Source organism: Melospiza melodia, chromosome 3, assembly GCF_035770615.1.
Source record: "Melospiza melodia melodia isolate bMelMel2 chromosome 3, bMelMel2.pri, whole genome shotgun sequence".
NCBI classification, from domain to species: domain Eukaryota; kingdom Metazoa; phylum Chordata; class Aves; order Passeriformes; family Passerellidae; genus Melospiza; species Melospiza melodia.
The window spans coordinates 37267818-37284022 of NC_086196.1; the positions used below are offsets into that span (position 1 = coordinate 37267818).

The 16205-nt window shown below is 39.1% G+C and overlaps 1 protein-coding gene across 1 annotated transcript in view; it reads right to left on the reverse strand.

Moving 5' to 3' along the window:
* The window catches only part of NOX3 (NADPH oxidase 3), a 39271-nt gene that overhangs the window by 11829 nt on the left and 11237 nt on the right, over nucleotides 1–16205 (reverse strand). The window contains exons 5-10 of the mRNA XM_063153451.1: nucleotides 15743–15888; nucleotides 12488–12669; nucleotides 9597–9726; nucleotides 6386–6478; nucleotides 5063–5316; nucleotides 1452–1614 (exon numbers count right to left, since the gene is read on the reverse strand). Coding sequence (XP_063009521.1) covers nucleotides 1452–1614; nucleotides 5063–5316; nucleotides 6386–6478; nucleotides 9597–9726; nucleotides 12488–12669; nucleotides 15743–15888 — 968 coding nt within the window. The remainder of the gene's footprint in view (nucleotides 1–1451; nucleotides 1615–5062; nucleotides 5317–6385; nucleotides 6479–9596; nucleotides 9727–12487; nucleotides 12670–15742; nucleotides 15889–16205) is intronic.

Genomic DNA, 16205 nt, shown 5'->3' on the forward strand with positions numbered 1-16205 from the left:
TGGCAGAATGCATGATGCATTTATTTTTGCAGGCACATTTAGCCAAAATTCTCCCTAATTCTCCCTATGAATGAACACCTTTAAGTATTCTATTGATGCATTGTTAAATTCTGTTCTTTTCCCCTTAAGATAACAGCAATGACAACAATAACAACAACACTTTTACTTGTATACAGGTAGAATATACATAATCTACATATATAAAGTTTGTATGCATATGTGTAGCTCTTCTTCCAGTGAAAAAGATCATCCTGGTACAATCATAGTGTTTGCAAATACACTTCTTTTCCCAAATAGCATATATTTCCATTTTTATTTCCCTCCCTTCTCAGTGCTTTTTCTGCCTCAAAGATCCCCCCTGGCAATTTGAACCTGTCCTCAACTCCTCAGTTACAAAAATCCCAGATGCTTTTTCAGTGGCAGCTCATCATTAAGATGCCAGTTTTAACACTCTTTCATTTAAAAAGATCAGCCCCTTGGTCCTGCAATCGGCTCCATATGTATTGACCCTTTCAGAGATCTGTCTCTTCCAATGCAATTTCAATGTTTGTCCTTAAATGTGAAATGTTGAAAGTTCCTGATTCAGCTTTTAAACTGGAAAATGGCCTAAAAGTTGTAAGGTCCACAAGCTACCGCTTGCCATGATAGATATGGAAGAGAATGTCTAATGCTGATTTTTTTCTATGCTACCTTCTTGCCCTCACCCCACTTCACCTTTTATCTCTTCTTCACCTATAGTCCCCAGTGCTGCCTCACATGCCATTAGCAGAAGGTATGTAACAGGTTAGAAAATTAAGAGTATGTTAATTAATTTGGTGCCATCTTTACCTTATAGATCTGAACATATTTTTTCAACAAAATAATTAAAGTGGTGCGAGGGAGTAATATGCATTTTGATATATGCATCTCATCCGGAGCTTAAATGCCTTTTATATTCCTTCTGTGCTGGTTAATATCCCAACTTTGCAATGTGAGAAAAGCAGCAAATGGTTGCTGAATGCAGCCTTCTGGACCAGGACATGCTGCTGAAGGACCCTCGTGAAACTTGCACCTGGGCAAAGAGCAAGTGCTGCCCTTCCCTTCTGATTGAGATGACATTGCATGATTTATTTTTTCATAAGAAAGAGGCGAAGTTTCTCTTGTAGCTCCCTAATTATCTGTCTAGCTGCGAAAAACATTCCACAGTTATCTCCAGTTGCTATTGAAAATATGTTCCTTCAAATTTTACTGAAAACATTGCAGCTTGGGCTACCTTCTTTCTTTGAGAATGACACTGAGTTCGGGGGACTTCACCCCACAGCAGTTCCTAAGAAAACTGGAAAGGGAGTGCCTGCTTCTCAGAGCAAGTCAAAGCACTCAAGTGAGACTCTAGCTTTGAATTGCCTCTCTCCCCTGGCTAAGTAGGCTCACTTGTGGAACTTTTTAATGAAGCAATAAACTTTTCCACCTACCTTCTGCAGTGCCAGTACTGTGTTAAGGTTGCAGCATTTGTACCAAATGGATTTTAAAATAGAGGCAAATGGTGTGACTCCAATTCCTGCTGCAATGCACACACTGACTCGGTAGTGGAAGATGTCTGTGGTTGCAGATCCATATGGTCCATCCACAGCCAGTCTACAGCAAAAAAACATTCAGTCAGGAGTCAACAACACATAAAGTGACAGAAAGGTTAACATTTGTTGGGCTACACATTGTCAAAACTGAATTTCTGTTAAAATAAAAGAGAAAATACATGTCTAAGGCAGCACATAAATTGCTCATACAAAGACATTTAATTTTCAGTGAGTGCCATTTAATCGCAAAGCAACTGTCTTCTCTGAAATGAGAGAACAAGAGCACCCATGTGGATTTGGGGCCTGGCCATCTATTTAAGCATGCAATTGCAATTTTCTGGCTTTCTGAAATGTGATTAGTCATATAATTGCATGTCCAAATTTAGCTGTGGAATTTGCATATTTAATTATGAATTACTGAAAAGCATCCTGTTTTAGAGCTTTATTTGTTATATTGTACATATCAAAGTAAAGAGGAACAGATTATATTAATCATTTTTAGAAGTTCTGTATTTGAGTTAAAGTAATAAAGGAGAACGCAAGAAAAAGATCATCATATGCAAGGGAGCTACTATTTTCTCAGCTCTTTCTGAAAAAGCAGTATTTCAGGAATACATTTTTGGCATAATACTGTACTTAGTATCTGATGTAAAGGCAAAAATGTGTAAGGAGGCATGCTTGTTGATATTACTGCCTCCTGTAATCAATGTTGCTGATGCCAAGAAATTAATTTTGGTCAAAATTAGAGATGAGAAAGATTGTTGAATAATCAGATTAATTCCTTTAGCTACATGAAATGTAAATACACACAGTACTTTGGAGTGTTCTTTCCAGCCCTGTCTTCATACAACATACATGCTTGGAAGATGGTTTCACCAACACCCAGTCCTTAGGAAAAAAAATGGTTTTTTCTTCCTTTTAGATTTTCTGTTGTTTTGTGCTCTTTACTGCATGAATCATCCTTAAAATATATCCTTAAATAGTACAAACAAATAGGCACACATAATTAAAATTAAGTGTTTTAACAGGAAGAGAAAGGGGGATTCCCAAGCAATGCTACGCACAAATATAGGGACACAATGTATCTCAAACCTTGTTGTTACTTTTAAAAAAGTCCTAACAAACATTCACCATTTTATTTCAATATTCAAAATGCAAGTGCAGTAGCAAACAAAACAGCTTCTCTGGGATAATTGCTAGAAATCTGACCCTAGACATAAAGAATTGTTTTGTTTTTTTTTTTTTTTTTTTAATATGTACAATTATTTAGATTATTGCCCAATCCAGTATTTTTGAGCACTCAAAAATTCCTGCAAAATATGGTTAATTTATGGTATATAACTATAGTGCCTAAGAACAGCTTTCAGATAAGCCTTCTATGTAGTTCAATGTGAGGCTGGAAGCAATTCTCATTGTTGTCAGCAGATTGGGGAAAAATTGATCTGGAAAAAATTTCAAGGATTCTCTAGTCTGTTGCTGTGCTATAAGACAGGTTCAATTATTTCTGAATCATCCCTTGAAGAGATTTGTCTTGTCAGTCTGCTCCTAAATCCTCAGGTGACAGAGATCCCATCATTGCTTTGAATGCTTTACTCAGCCACTGCTTTACAGCTGAGCCAAACACAAAGCCTCAGAGAAGCAGGGAGGAGAAAGAGGAGAAGGAAAACTGAGCTATGCAACTCATTAATTTGATCCAGACAGAGTGGACAAAGGTAGGAAGATAGTAAACAAAGAGCCAAAAAATATTACAACGTGTTTGCCAAAGAGATGCAGAAAACAGGGCTATGGACTTTCTTACTGTGGTTTGGATTGTCCATATTCTTCCTATCCATTTCATTAGAAAAGAAATTAGATTCATGGGGAAGGCAGGAAAAATATTTAGTTTTGAAAGGTATTATTAACAGATTCTGTGATTATTTTTAGAATTTAAGCATTTGCTGATCAGCTTGATGATTGTCTAGTACTCCTGACTGTGAAAGCAGTTAGATTTTGGGGCAGTGTATTAAACCAGCAATTAAGTCAGCCAAAATCCTGAAGAGACATAACATGGAACTTAATTATTTTCACACTAATAGACTATTCTATGATTTCAGCTCCCAAATTTTTCAGAAGTCACAACTGTCTTTGCTACCTATATATAGGTATGAACATTTACTTTAATCCTCTTTAACTAATTGAAAACCACACATTTTATTCTTAACCCTACCTTATTATTCAGTTGCTCTGTCTTCTGCACAGAAGGTTATTTTTTAATATAGTCACCAATTTGGTGTATAACTTTAGATATTGAAACTGTGAAAAAGACCTGTTTTTTGTTTTATTGCTAGTTTAACTATTGAAATATTATTTTTAGTACATTGCAAGAAAGAAACTGAAGGATGCCATTAGGCACCCTAATGAGATTAAAAAGAGGAGTGTTTATATATGATATAATAATACTGTTAATTTCAACCTTGCATTGTGGCAAGCAACATTTGATAACTTTTTTTCTCTTCTTCATTTTTTACACTTGCTGTCAATCACTTTGAACAATTTTTGCTCCAGTTCTGCTGAAATGGCATACTTCTCATTCCATTTGACTTTAACAAAGGCACTGATTTCATTTCTAATTCTTATTAACTGATACAATGCAAGGACTGGACCAGATTTTCCTGTCTGCACCCAACCTCTAATAAAACTCTGCAGGCAGTGGTGACTATGAGCTTTCCAGGGGGAAATCAGTCCCTGCAGTCCCAGGCCCTACACACTCCACTAGAATTTAAATGATCCTGTGCTGGGCTCTTTGCTGAAAATCTCTCCTATTCCCACCAGCAGTGCAGAAGCAGAGCTACGTGGTTTGAATCCATTCAGTACAGAGCCAGATCCTTGGCTGGAGTAATTCAGGATGGCTCCTTTGACTTCAGAGGATCCCTGCCTGACTTGGAACAACAGAGAATCAACTTTTTGCTTGTATAAAGATGCCAAAAATACATAATTTGAACACAAATAACCTTTATAAAGTTTAGCGTGGTTTGGGAAATAGAGACAAGGTCAAAGGAGACAGTCAGAAAGAAGTAAGGTTTAGGCAGATGTTTCAGGGACCACAAAATATCTAAGTAACTGAAAGGGAAAAACTAGAATTTTTGGATATTAAGTGATGGGTACCATAAGCATAGAGGCACAAATCCAGCAGATATCTTCCAATGTAATTTATTAAACAACTCTCTTCCAAAATAGATATCTTTAGGTGTAGATATAGGTGTTAGAGATCCAGATAGAAGCAACAGAGATAAAGATATTGATATGGACTTTAAGTCTTGGATTAGTCATCACCTCCTCTTGGTAGCTTCTGGCCCTAGTTCATGCCTAGTAGTTTGTGGTGTTTTTTAGCATGTTCTATTCATGAATCCAAAACTACAATCTAATAATGTATCATAGAAACACATGCAAAGTTAATTAAAGGTAAAATGTTAGCATTTATTTTAAAATGCAGAAATAACATTTTAAAATATGTTGTCTCTTATTCAAACCTTGGTAACATCCACAATTCCTTCAGAGCTTTTTCCTCAGCTCCAAAGGCCTTGAAGAGGGCTGCAGTCCAATCCCCAACGAGCCGTATGTGGACGCTGAAGTAATCCTCCTCGGGAGCTGAGGTGAGGGTGAAAGGGTGCCACTCCAGCTGTGAGACTGACGGGCACTGTAGGAATATATATTGGCCAGCTCCCATTTTAAAGCCGTGTTTCTTCATGTGGATCTCAAGGACTCCAGAGGAATGTGTCACTACCTAAAGAATGATAAAGGGACAAATTTTATTCTCATTCAGAATGGTAAATGTTTATTTTCATTAGGTCACAGATATCCTAACCTGCATGTTTCAGTGTTATTGCCCAATGGCTTGAGAGCATGTACAGTGTTGTATATATTGTTCATGTACAGAGCTTGTAAAGTATGTACTGTGGTACAGTTTGACTTCTGAGTGCAAGATGCAGAGGAAAGGCTGTAACCATTCAACAATTTGTCAATTTTCTTGGTATTACCTGTGCATAATATAATTCTGATATAATTAGAATAATTCCTTAATTCCTAGTTTTGCTCTCATGTAACACTGATAACTCTGTGGGATTACAAATAAAAGGCACAGTGAGCTCAATTCTAATACACTTTTATAAAGAGGTAATCTCAGTTAAGCAGCAGTTTTGTACGTCACCCGTAATATACTGAGATTCTCAGATCACAGCCACTGTGTGAAATCAGCAGCAGGACTTATCCAACATCCTGTTCCCCTCACACAAGGTACACCTGTTCCTGATCCCTGGCATGACACACATGGACTCATTTGCTTCAGTAGCAACATCCTCAATTTATTCTGGTGTGATTTAAATAGTCCCTTGGCACAGAGATGGGGGAAATTGTTACAGTGGTATTAGTGGAGCTTTGACTATGTATGCTAACTGATCGTGTAACCCTTCATCTCCTTGGAAGACTCCAGATTTTAAAGTAAAAACTGTGCTGCTACTGAAGTCAAAGTAGTCTCTGGCACTAACTGCAGTGGAACGTGGTTTTAGTTCATTAAAAAGGGAGACCACAAACAGATGTTTGTGTTGTGGTGGTGTGAAGTCCGGTACTTCATTAATCAAGTTTGGTCCCATATGGAATATTCTTATGGATTTGCTATTGGAATAAATACAAAATGTAAAATCAATACTTGGCTGAAAACATGGTAATGATTGAAAAGTTGCTGAAGCTAGGAGTGAAAAATGAGGTCCCTAATATAGAGAGGTTAACTAAAAACAATAAAAAACAATTGACATAAGGTTTTTTTTTTTTGCAGATATGCGAGCTATGTTACATACCTTAGTAATTATGACTTCCTGTCGAAATCTCCAAAATCTAACAATTCTTTCACAGATGTACAACACCATAGGACTTAAAACCCACTTCCAAGCCTGTAGAAAATTCCATATTAAAAAACAATGTTTATTTGAATGTCTACAAAAATACTTTGCTTTTCTGGTTTAAATCAGCAGGTAGGCTCAAATTAAATTACTTGATTTTCTGTGATTTTTGGTTTAACTTTCTTAAGAGAGTATTTGTGTTGCTGCTGTAGCTGTTCTGGCTTTGTTGTGGAAGAGACATGGGACTCCCTCATAAACACAGTCCAAAAGCAGTGCTAATATCTCTCGGTGCTCTGGCCAAGAAGAGTCCCTTATAATGTTTTTCTATTAAAAGGTAAAGGATTAATCTATTTAGATGTGGTTTACATATAGTTGTAATTGGACCTGAAGGTGTATGGATGTGTACAGTTATACAATATTACCCATAGACTTACCTTTTTTTTTTTTTGCCCAAAGTCTAAAGTATTTCAAAGCAGGCAGATAGGAGCAGCTGTTATGGTCAGCTGTGAGTTTTCTGATGGTGTATGAGAAAACGTTAAGTCCCGAATACTCAATTAGAGAAATGGGATACATTTCCATTTAATCCATTAGTCAACTCTTTTTCAATAAATGGGGATTTTTTTGATCTGGGGTACTGAGTTGGTCGTACTTTTAAGTATAGCAGATGATTGCTGTGCTTGTACTTGCTAATCCTATGTACTGATCCGTAACAATCAGAGATACTTGGCTATTCCAGTATACGAACTGATCATTTCACTGAGTTGCACTGATAGCTAAGATAATTAGATATAATTGAATCTTCATGATTTAAAAAGAATGTGGGTTTTTTTTCCCAGGAAGAGACACTGCTTTATTTCCACTTTCGGTAATTACACTGCTTATTCTAGCAAACGGGATACTCCACAATCATGTGGCTTTTAAAATTGCCAAAGAGTAACTTTACTTGCTGAAACATTGACTTTGCTCCACAAGCTGGGTAGCGAGGGTTATAAAGTATCTTTTATGAGAAGCAAGCCATAAAATTATGTGACTTCCTTAGAAAGTGCTAAGAGGATGGAGAGGCAATTTCCCAAGGTTAATTCTTGAAAATTAAATTTAAAAAAATAAAAAGAAAACAGGATTTAATAATGGGAAGAAACCAGCATAAGCCAGAAGATTCTCAGCTAAAGCAGAAACTCAACACATCCATTGTCCCTAAATACTACAGGTGTCTGTGCGCAGTGGGTAATCTCATGTCTTGAATGCATTTGCATATATCAAGGCACAATAATGATGAGATCTGTTTTTCCTCCCTTCCATTTGTGCTACCTGTAAATAAAAGCATGTGACAGGAATGATAAGGTTGCAGGCTACCCTGGGCGAGAGCTCAGCTGGGATTTTAAATGTGCCATCACTCCAGGGCAACGGAGCACTCAATCCAAAATGTCTCTTGGCTGGGCTGGGACAATGGGGCATCCACCACTGGCTCCTAAGCTACATGGCTCCTGGCTGGCTAATCAGGGCATCAGTATTCTTGCCCAGGCAGTGTTTCCTCCTGTAATGAGAATGAACTGACACGGGGCAGTGATGACGCAGGTGAGGCTGTGAGGACAAAAGTTTGGACGCCTTGGGTGCAAGGGAAGTGCTCCATCATCCTCAGCAGAAGCCAGACTGGGCTGCTTCCTCCCTGCCGAAATATGGAGCAGGGGAGCAGGTGTGGTGGGACTGAGAGAGGGCCCTGTCGTGGGGGCTAGTGGTCACTTCACAGTGTCCCAGCCGTGCACAAGGCTGTCCCCTCCCTGCTCCAAGGCTGTCCCACCTGTGCCAGCCCCTGCCAGCACTGCACAAACCTCTCCATGGCTTTTTGGCCTCTGAGTGAATCTGTGCTGTTTGTCAGTGGTGTCTAGCAGGTATCACACCATAGCACATTACACACCCAGCAAGGCACTGTTCATATAGATGATCTATATGCCATATGGTATTATCACAATTCATTTAAAGTAATGTGACTTTGCAAGTATGGCCCTGGGTAGGCAGGAAAGTGTGACAAAATAGGTTTAACACAGAGAAGTGGAAGTTCTTTCCAGTTAGTTTTATGATAATGAATGTCAAGGCATGCTGTTGGAAGCAAGCTTGTGTCTGTATTCATGGTGTGTAGCCATGTATTGATTTTTATGGTGACATTGTAGCTGAAATTTTTAGAGAGGCATTCATTTTCTCATTAATATGCAGGTTGAATAGTGGCTAACAATAGTTTAGTTTAAGAAAAATCTATGTCAGCCATTAAAAGAGCTACCAGACACTGAATGCTAATTTTTCTCCTTTAGGATTTCCTTTGGTATGTTTTTTTCTTTTTGGAAGAAACAACAGAAACTTGCATATGAGCAACCTAAATCTTGAGCTGAAAATGTTAAATGATTTTGTTTGTATGCAAGACATCTGACATACTGTACAAGTCTGCTACTTAATTACCCCCTGTGGATTTGCAATCTTGTTCTAGCAAAATCACCCTTCCGTGGGACGTTTTTCCTGCCTTTTGCCTTTCCCTTTCATAATTCATTGTTTCAAATTCTCTCCTTTTTACCTAACTTAAGACATCAAGACTGGACAGTATGAAGTGTGTGCCCCAAAGCAAGGACATGATTTTCTCTGCACCTTATTCTCCCTTGGTATTTAAACTACCCATGCTAAAGTACTGTTACTTAAAATAATAATATTAATTTGCATCCCTAGCTTTACAGGTCTATTGTATTTTCTGTATCTCTACCCTCGTAAGGTTTTTACTTGGAGTCTATCTTTGTGCAATGAGCACATCAAGGATATTTGGGATACTGAATTATTAAAAAAAAAAAGTATACAACAGATCAGAGAGAGTACAATTTTGATATTCATACCCTTCAAAGAAAGTGTTAGTGTTTTCTAACTAAAGGACCTTCCAGAAATAAAAAGACAAAATTTTGCTGTTAATGACACCAAAATTCGAGTATACAAAACTCTTCACCTGCACTGATTACAGAGGAGTTTGGGAGCACTATCTTAGTGCACAGGAAGAGATCCTTGAAAAGGAATGTGGAGCTACTCTCTAAACACAACACTAAGTGCCAGTCACCCCAGCCCCCTGCTCCCTAAGACATCTGGCCTCCCTAGAAGGGACAATATGTTAAAAGCAGAAGACAAACATCACTCTTACCACAGGTTTGTTGCCAGAGAACTCTGGCAAAGGGCACTGAGTGGCGTTCTCCCATTCCCAGTAGTGATCTTTACAGTAGGTGACGTTGTGAAGCAGCAGACTCTGGGGTGTCTGACCTCGGACAAGCTGACTGAAAATAAAAAGGTTCATCAATGATGTGTTTCTTTCCAAGGTTTCTGTGTTTGTCTAGGTTTTGCAGTCATAATCAAATGCCGGTTCTGAGATAAATGAAAGTTTGAGAATTGGCCATTTCATTTCAAACCTGTTCTGCTCTCATGTTCAAATTATCTTTCCTTTAGTTTGCAGTGACTATTTTTGACCAAAGGCAAGAAGTGTGCTGTAGTATTTGTGTCCATCAGTGCAGCTGAAATGGAGAGAGCCCTTGCATAGAAAATGTGCATTTTACTGTATGTGGCAAAATTTGATTTCCAAGTTCTTTGGAGGAGGCTCTTTGACTCCTCTGTATTTGAGCATCTGGGAGTGTTTAGTAAAGTGATAAAATTTAATAGTGACAGACCTTTTCTTTCCTTTACTGCTTTCTAAATGTATTTTTAAAAGCTATGAATAAAGTTGGAGGAGTGTAATTAAATGTATAATCTCTAAATACACTAAATTCTAGAGTGCTTAATTCTGAGAATGTTAATCATCTGAATTTTAAAAAATATATCAATCCTGACTGTTCAGTTTATATGTGTTTCACCTGGTGTTGATTATGGGCAGAGAAGGAAGATTTTTATGGGGAAATCCTGTTTGTTTCATATTGTTTCTCTGAGTTTTTCCTTCCACACTTAGCTAGTCTCTGATGCCTGTTCAGACAGAAAGAAAAGGAGTTAGTTTTGAGCGGGGTTTGTGCAGCCACCTGGGAAGGAGGAAGAAGTGGAAGGGGAATGAAACCTGGGGGTTTGACTCTTTTTCCATTAGCAGGGGTTGTTCTGGGGCAGGAGGAAGCTCTCTTGCAGAGCACTCCCAGCCTGGAGCAAGCAGAATGCTCATTGAATGGTATTGACAGGGCTCTTCAGCCAGTGCCCCAGTTCTGGGGCAATTTCTGGCTGAGCAGTGCTGGTCAGCTGGCTAGAGAGAGGGAGCTTACAAAGCTGAAGATTTCAAAGGGTTCATTAGAGTTGTTTGAAGTTAGATTCTAAAAGTTTTGCCAGAGAGGGAGGGGGGCATTTTAATCAGCCCAGCATAAAGTCTATAGTGTTTGCTTGCAGCTCTGTGTCTGTAAAATGGGACTAATTAATTGGGCCAACTTCAGGAACACTTAAAGCCAAACTGGATGTGGCAACTCTCAAACCACAGGGCAGGAGGTGGGAAAGTAACACACCACAAACCATTACACTGGCCTGTTCCCTGCCTCATGATGAAGCTTCCATGTACCTCCAGAGAGCAGGCACATGCACACACTGCCATGGGCCAGGAAGTTCCACTCTCTCGAAGAATCCTGGTCTGTCCATACTTTAGTGGTGGGCAATAGCATCTGAATATTTTATGAAATAGACATAAAAAGTGTATTATGATCACAAGGACAGGCTGGTAGGGGTTTTAGCAACCTGGTCTAGTGGGAGGTGTCCTTTCCCATGGCAGGGGTGCTGGAACTAGATGGTCATTAATGTTCTTTCCAGCACAAACCATTCTGTGATTCTGTGAACACCAAATGACTGCCCTTGGATCCAAAAATCTTTACTACAGCTTGCAGCCATGTGCACACAAGCTAGCCAGCAGGAAAAGATCCATGGAGCAAAGCAATCTTTGTTGAGGGCCCTTCACAGGACATTGTTGAGGGCTACCTATGGTTTAGGACCAGGTCTGGCTTGGTCCTGTGAATGGATCACTTGTTAGCTCCTGGAACACAGCAATGTGTTTCTGTCACTGAATTTCCACCCCAAACACTGGTTGTGCAGCCAGGGACTGTACCTTGGTATGAGCCAAGTCCAGGAGGTGAGGAAAAGCGTGAGATTTACCTCAAAACTTCACTCCCTGAATGAAAATGTGAATGTAGATTAACATGAATGCCATCACACATAATGAGAAAAGGAAGTGGAGGATAGCACACAAGGGAGAAGATGATGCCAGTGGAGCTGGAAACAGAAGATGGAAGTGTTTTCAGCTCTAAGCACCTTGCTGCTCTCACTCTGCATTGACAGAGGATTTATCAGTCCCTGAGCTTCTCAGAGAAGGTCCCGTGCATCTGCTCTCCCTCACTGTAAGAGCCAGACTCCTCTACTAAGAGGACAGATCTTTCTTTTGTGCTGAAGGACAGGGAGAGAAACAGCAACCAGGCAGTCTCTCTGTCTGTGAAAGTTATCTGGCTGGGCTAGTCATAAGCCTGACTTGTTTGTTACTGTAGTGCTTTAAACCTGATTTGTAGTATAGTACCTAGCACTGGTACAGAGTATGTCTGTATGGTGAGGAAATTTGGGGTTCTGGTCCCTGCAGAGAAAGGTCAAAATCACTTTACATTTATGGAGGGAGAAGAGAATGGCCACAGAGACACCTACCATAGGGTAGATGACATGGTGAAAGCTTCTCAAGCTTTTACAAGGTCTCTTGAAAAATGCCTAACAAGGGCCATGAGCATAAGGTCCATCCCTTAATAATTTGAACCTACAAAGTTTTGATTCCTGATCATTAATGTCCCCAGTTCCCAAGCATGAAAGTTCATTCATTGATAAGGTACAGGTTGTAAGGTGGTAGAAGAGTGGCTGAATAAACTGAAGGTTGCTTTAATTCCTCAGAAAAGGGATGTATTTTAATTTCAGGATGTTTTCATTTTGTAATCTCACCAAAGATCCCAGCAGTTTGTTAGCTGAAAAGCATGGGATTGTGGATTTGGATGGTGTTTCATCTCAAACTGTGTACATACACCCCATGTAGTTTACACAAACACTTACCCCATACCATGGACTATTAAACCAATGAAGAAAACCACAAAGAGGTGGTGGGTGTACCAGAAAACCTCATAGCATGACTTTCTGATGAGCTCAGTGGACGAAGTCATGATCAGAATTAAAGCCACAGTTATCACAACTCCAGTTATTCCAGCTATTGTGGTCAGTACTTCTCCTGTTGTGCTCTAGAATAAGAATACATTGTTAGTATTAGTATTATTAGTCAGTATTGTTATGAATTATTTTTATTACCATTTCTATTACTTTTATTATTGTTACTGTTTTTGCTATTACACCTAAAGCCAAAATCTTCAGCATAGGAGCAAAACCAGAACAAGACATGGAGGCAAGACAATCCTTCATTTTACCACAGAATGGCATTGAAAGACATCCCTCTGTTCCATTTCTACTCAGGCTTTTTCCAAACAGATATTTAAATATTTGCTGCCACTTATCTGTTTCAGGGATTGAAAGGAAGAAATTAGACAGTCTCGTTTGTACTTTGATCAATTTTACTTACTTGCACACATAATGAAAATGTGTCATAAATAAAGAAAAATTATTAGAGAAATGAAGAGATCAAACCTAGAAGTCTAATAAAGAAAACAGCACTAGAAACCAGCTTATTTTTGTGAAGTGATAATGTGAGGTGCTAAGCACCTGCAACTGTAAAAGTGTGGAACTCTTTTGTGCTTACTTTACTTCAAAGTTTGTGGGGCTGTAGAAGGCCTGAAATGGTACACAAAGATGTCATACTCTCATTTACCTAATAATATATCTTGTTTACCTGTTCCTTACATTTATATGGAGATACACTGCATAATACTTGGGTTTATTTTTAAACATACATATTTATATTAACATTTTTATACTTGTCAAAGAATAAACATTAATATGCTGGGCTGGAACATGTTCTTTCTTGTTCGTGAATCACAGATGTCAACACAGGTCTGGTATATCTGTGTAAACCCACCAAAATAAACTGAAGTGAGAATGAAGATATATTTTGAACACAACTGTCAGATGTTGATTGCAGTTATAAAGTGCAAATCATGAAGAACAGCAGTAAAACTCTCACACTAAAGATGAGAATCAAGTTAAATATGCCATCAGATTGTAAATGAAGTCCCCATTTGGCCTACAAAGCATGTATATCTGTTTTCCCAGTGCTGATGCACAGGAATGAAGGAGCTCAGCACATCTTCTGGATCCTGATTTGGTTCTACAGCTTAATACACCAGGAGATAAAAAAACAACCCTCTATTGTATTTGTAAAGTGCACTCATTTGATATGGAAATCCTAGAGGTGATAAAATTCCACAATGCCATTTTTGCAGTCACTTTTTACAGTAAAATCATCCTTTCAAATGCTCACACTTGACAGCACACAGTACATTTTCAAATGGGTGCCTGTGAAGAGCGTGTTCAGATCCTCTTACATATTAACAGGATTGATCTAGGTGATATTTTGAACATTTCCACTACAGTGGCTAGTTTGGATATTGAGATGAAAAAAGGCAAAATGTCAAAGACAGTACATTGCTTCAATGGCTGTAGGATAACACTGAAAAGAAAGCCTGAATTGTTGATCTCAGAACTTTCTTCTCTGAAGTTAGAAACAATCTTTTGTTTGCTTCCCTTCATAATTTATTAATTCTGAGTTTAGCTGAGTTTAGTGATAAAAGAAACATAAATATTAGAGGTTAGAGTAAAATCTAGGCTGCAAATTGAAAGGTAATTGTGAAGTGTATTGCTGTGAGAAATTTGAGAAAGAATCTCAAAATATCCTAACCTCCTTCCTCAAGGGTATTTAGGATCTTAATGCTAATTAGAGGCCTACCTCACAATTATATCATTATGGGAATGATTAGTGGAGAAAGAAAATGCTTACTGAAAAATGGTAAGGTCCTGTTCAGAGCTGGTCCTTTGTTCTGCTCCTGGGGAGCACCTCACTGCCATGCAATGGAAGTGGTCACTGAGTGTACTGAAGGACTGGGAAGCTGAGCCCTTGGCTGGCTGTCCTGTTCCGATGAGCCTGACTGCTTTGTCAACACTAGCATGAAGACTTTAGCCTTCATACCACTGACTGCATCAATTGGCTTGATTTTCTCCAAATTTGAAATGGGTTATTTGTTTATTTCAAAAGATGAAAACCCCATGCTATCTAAACTGGAAAGGAAGTGAGAAAAAGCAGGATAAGCCTTGCAGCTTAAAAGCACTTTTGAATCCCATTGATGGTTCTCCGGCCATCCTCTCACTTGTTCCAGTGGAGCACATCACTGTTCCAAAGAGCACCAATCCATGGTGTTCAGGCAGTCCTTACTCCATGCTGACTGTATGGGCATTTTCTAAAGAGCAGAGTCTCTTTAGGAGAGAGTCTCCTTTACATAGGAGTCTCACCAAGGCCATTTCAGCCCTGGAATGTGTAACTATGAAACAGGATACACAAGGAAACATCCAGCATAAATGTGATGTGTGCTACAATGGAATGTGGGGGAAAAAAGGCTGATTAATTTTGCATGGTTTACATGCCTCCTCTGCACGTTCAGCTTCTCTTTATGCTATGAATATCTTAAGGGAAAGCTCATAATGTTGTTGTGGCTTATCCAAGAGAGTGGACAGGGGGCACAGTCACTTTTTTCCCCAAAACAAGCATAACCACTTATGGGTTGAGGATCTTGTATCTCTGCTAGTCTCTGAAAAGCGCATAGCAGCTCTAGATTCCCCCTGCACTGCCCCCTGTGTGCAGCAACCCCCTGGATGGTTTTGAAGGTGCTCTTCCCTGAGCAGCCACAGTTGACATGTCATGAGGCAGGATCAGCCCCCAGATCAGGAAGGTGCTGCACCACCATGGGGAGAGACAAATAGCAAATGCAAAAGTAATTGCGATGTGCTGCTGCTGTTTGGTTATTTTTCTTTCTAAAAAGAAGTTTTACTTGTTCCATGTATTGATAGTTTAGTTTTTCGGTTTTTAAAAATTCTTTGCAGGTTTATTTAATTGCCTACTCTTCACAACACTCCTTATCCTCCCCCCACCAGCTGTCTCCTGACAAACTAATTAAAATACTATAGACATTTCTTTGAGCTTAGTAACCTGAAAATTGCAGCTCTGAGTAAGTGTTTTCAGCTGAAATTGAGGTTAACCTTTGGCAGCACCTTCTCGCTCTGGTTAAAAGCCTTTGAAATACAGTTTTACTGGCAATAGAATCCACAGAGGAAAACTTTTTAGATGAGGAAACCTCAAAAGTGACATCTTACTGTTTCATAGGTCCTGATTGGGTTCAAGTAGCTTTCATTTGGGCTCTTGCCAAGACCAGAAAGTTTATTCCGTAACTCGCCAGCTTCTTTTGACTGGCTGGAATGATAGCGCTCGATGTTGATGGAGTGGGCAACAATATGGATGGCTGCAGGAGAGAAAGAGTGGTGTGAAATTACAGCACACTTGTATGTGCCCACAGTGCCAGAAGGAACTTCATTACTCACACTGTGCACTATCTGAAAAGCTCAGGCATAAATTGAGAGTTTTGCATGGATTAAGCTGACAATAAAAAAGAGAATTTTATCAACTGCATGTCTAATATGAAGTGACTGCTTCACAGTAGAGAGGATAGGAGCAGCAGCAGCCTCACCTCCCAGCTTTACAGTCAAGTGCCCTGCAGTCTTCAGTGTCATCAAAGGAGGACATCTTGAGAGTTGATATAAAGGTGTACCCCTCTGGCTC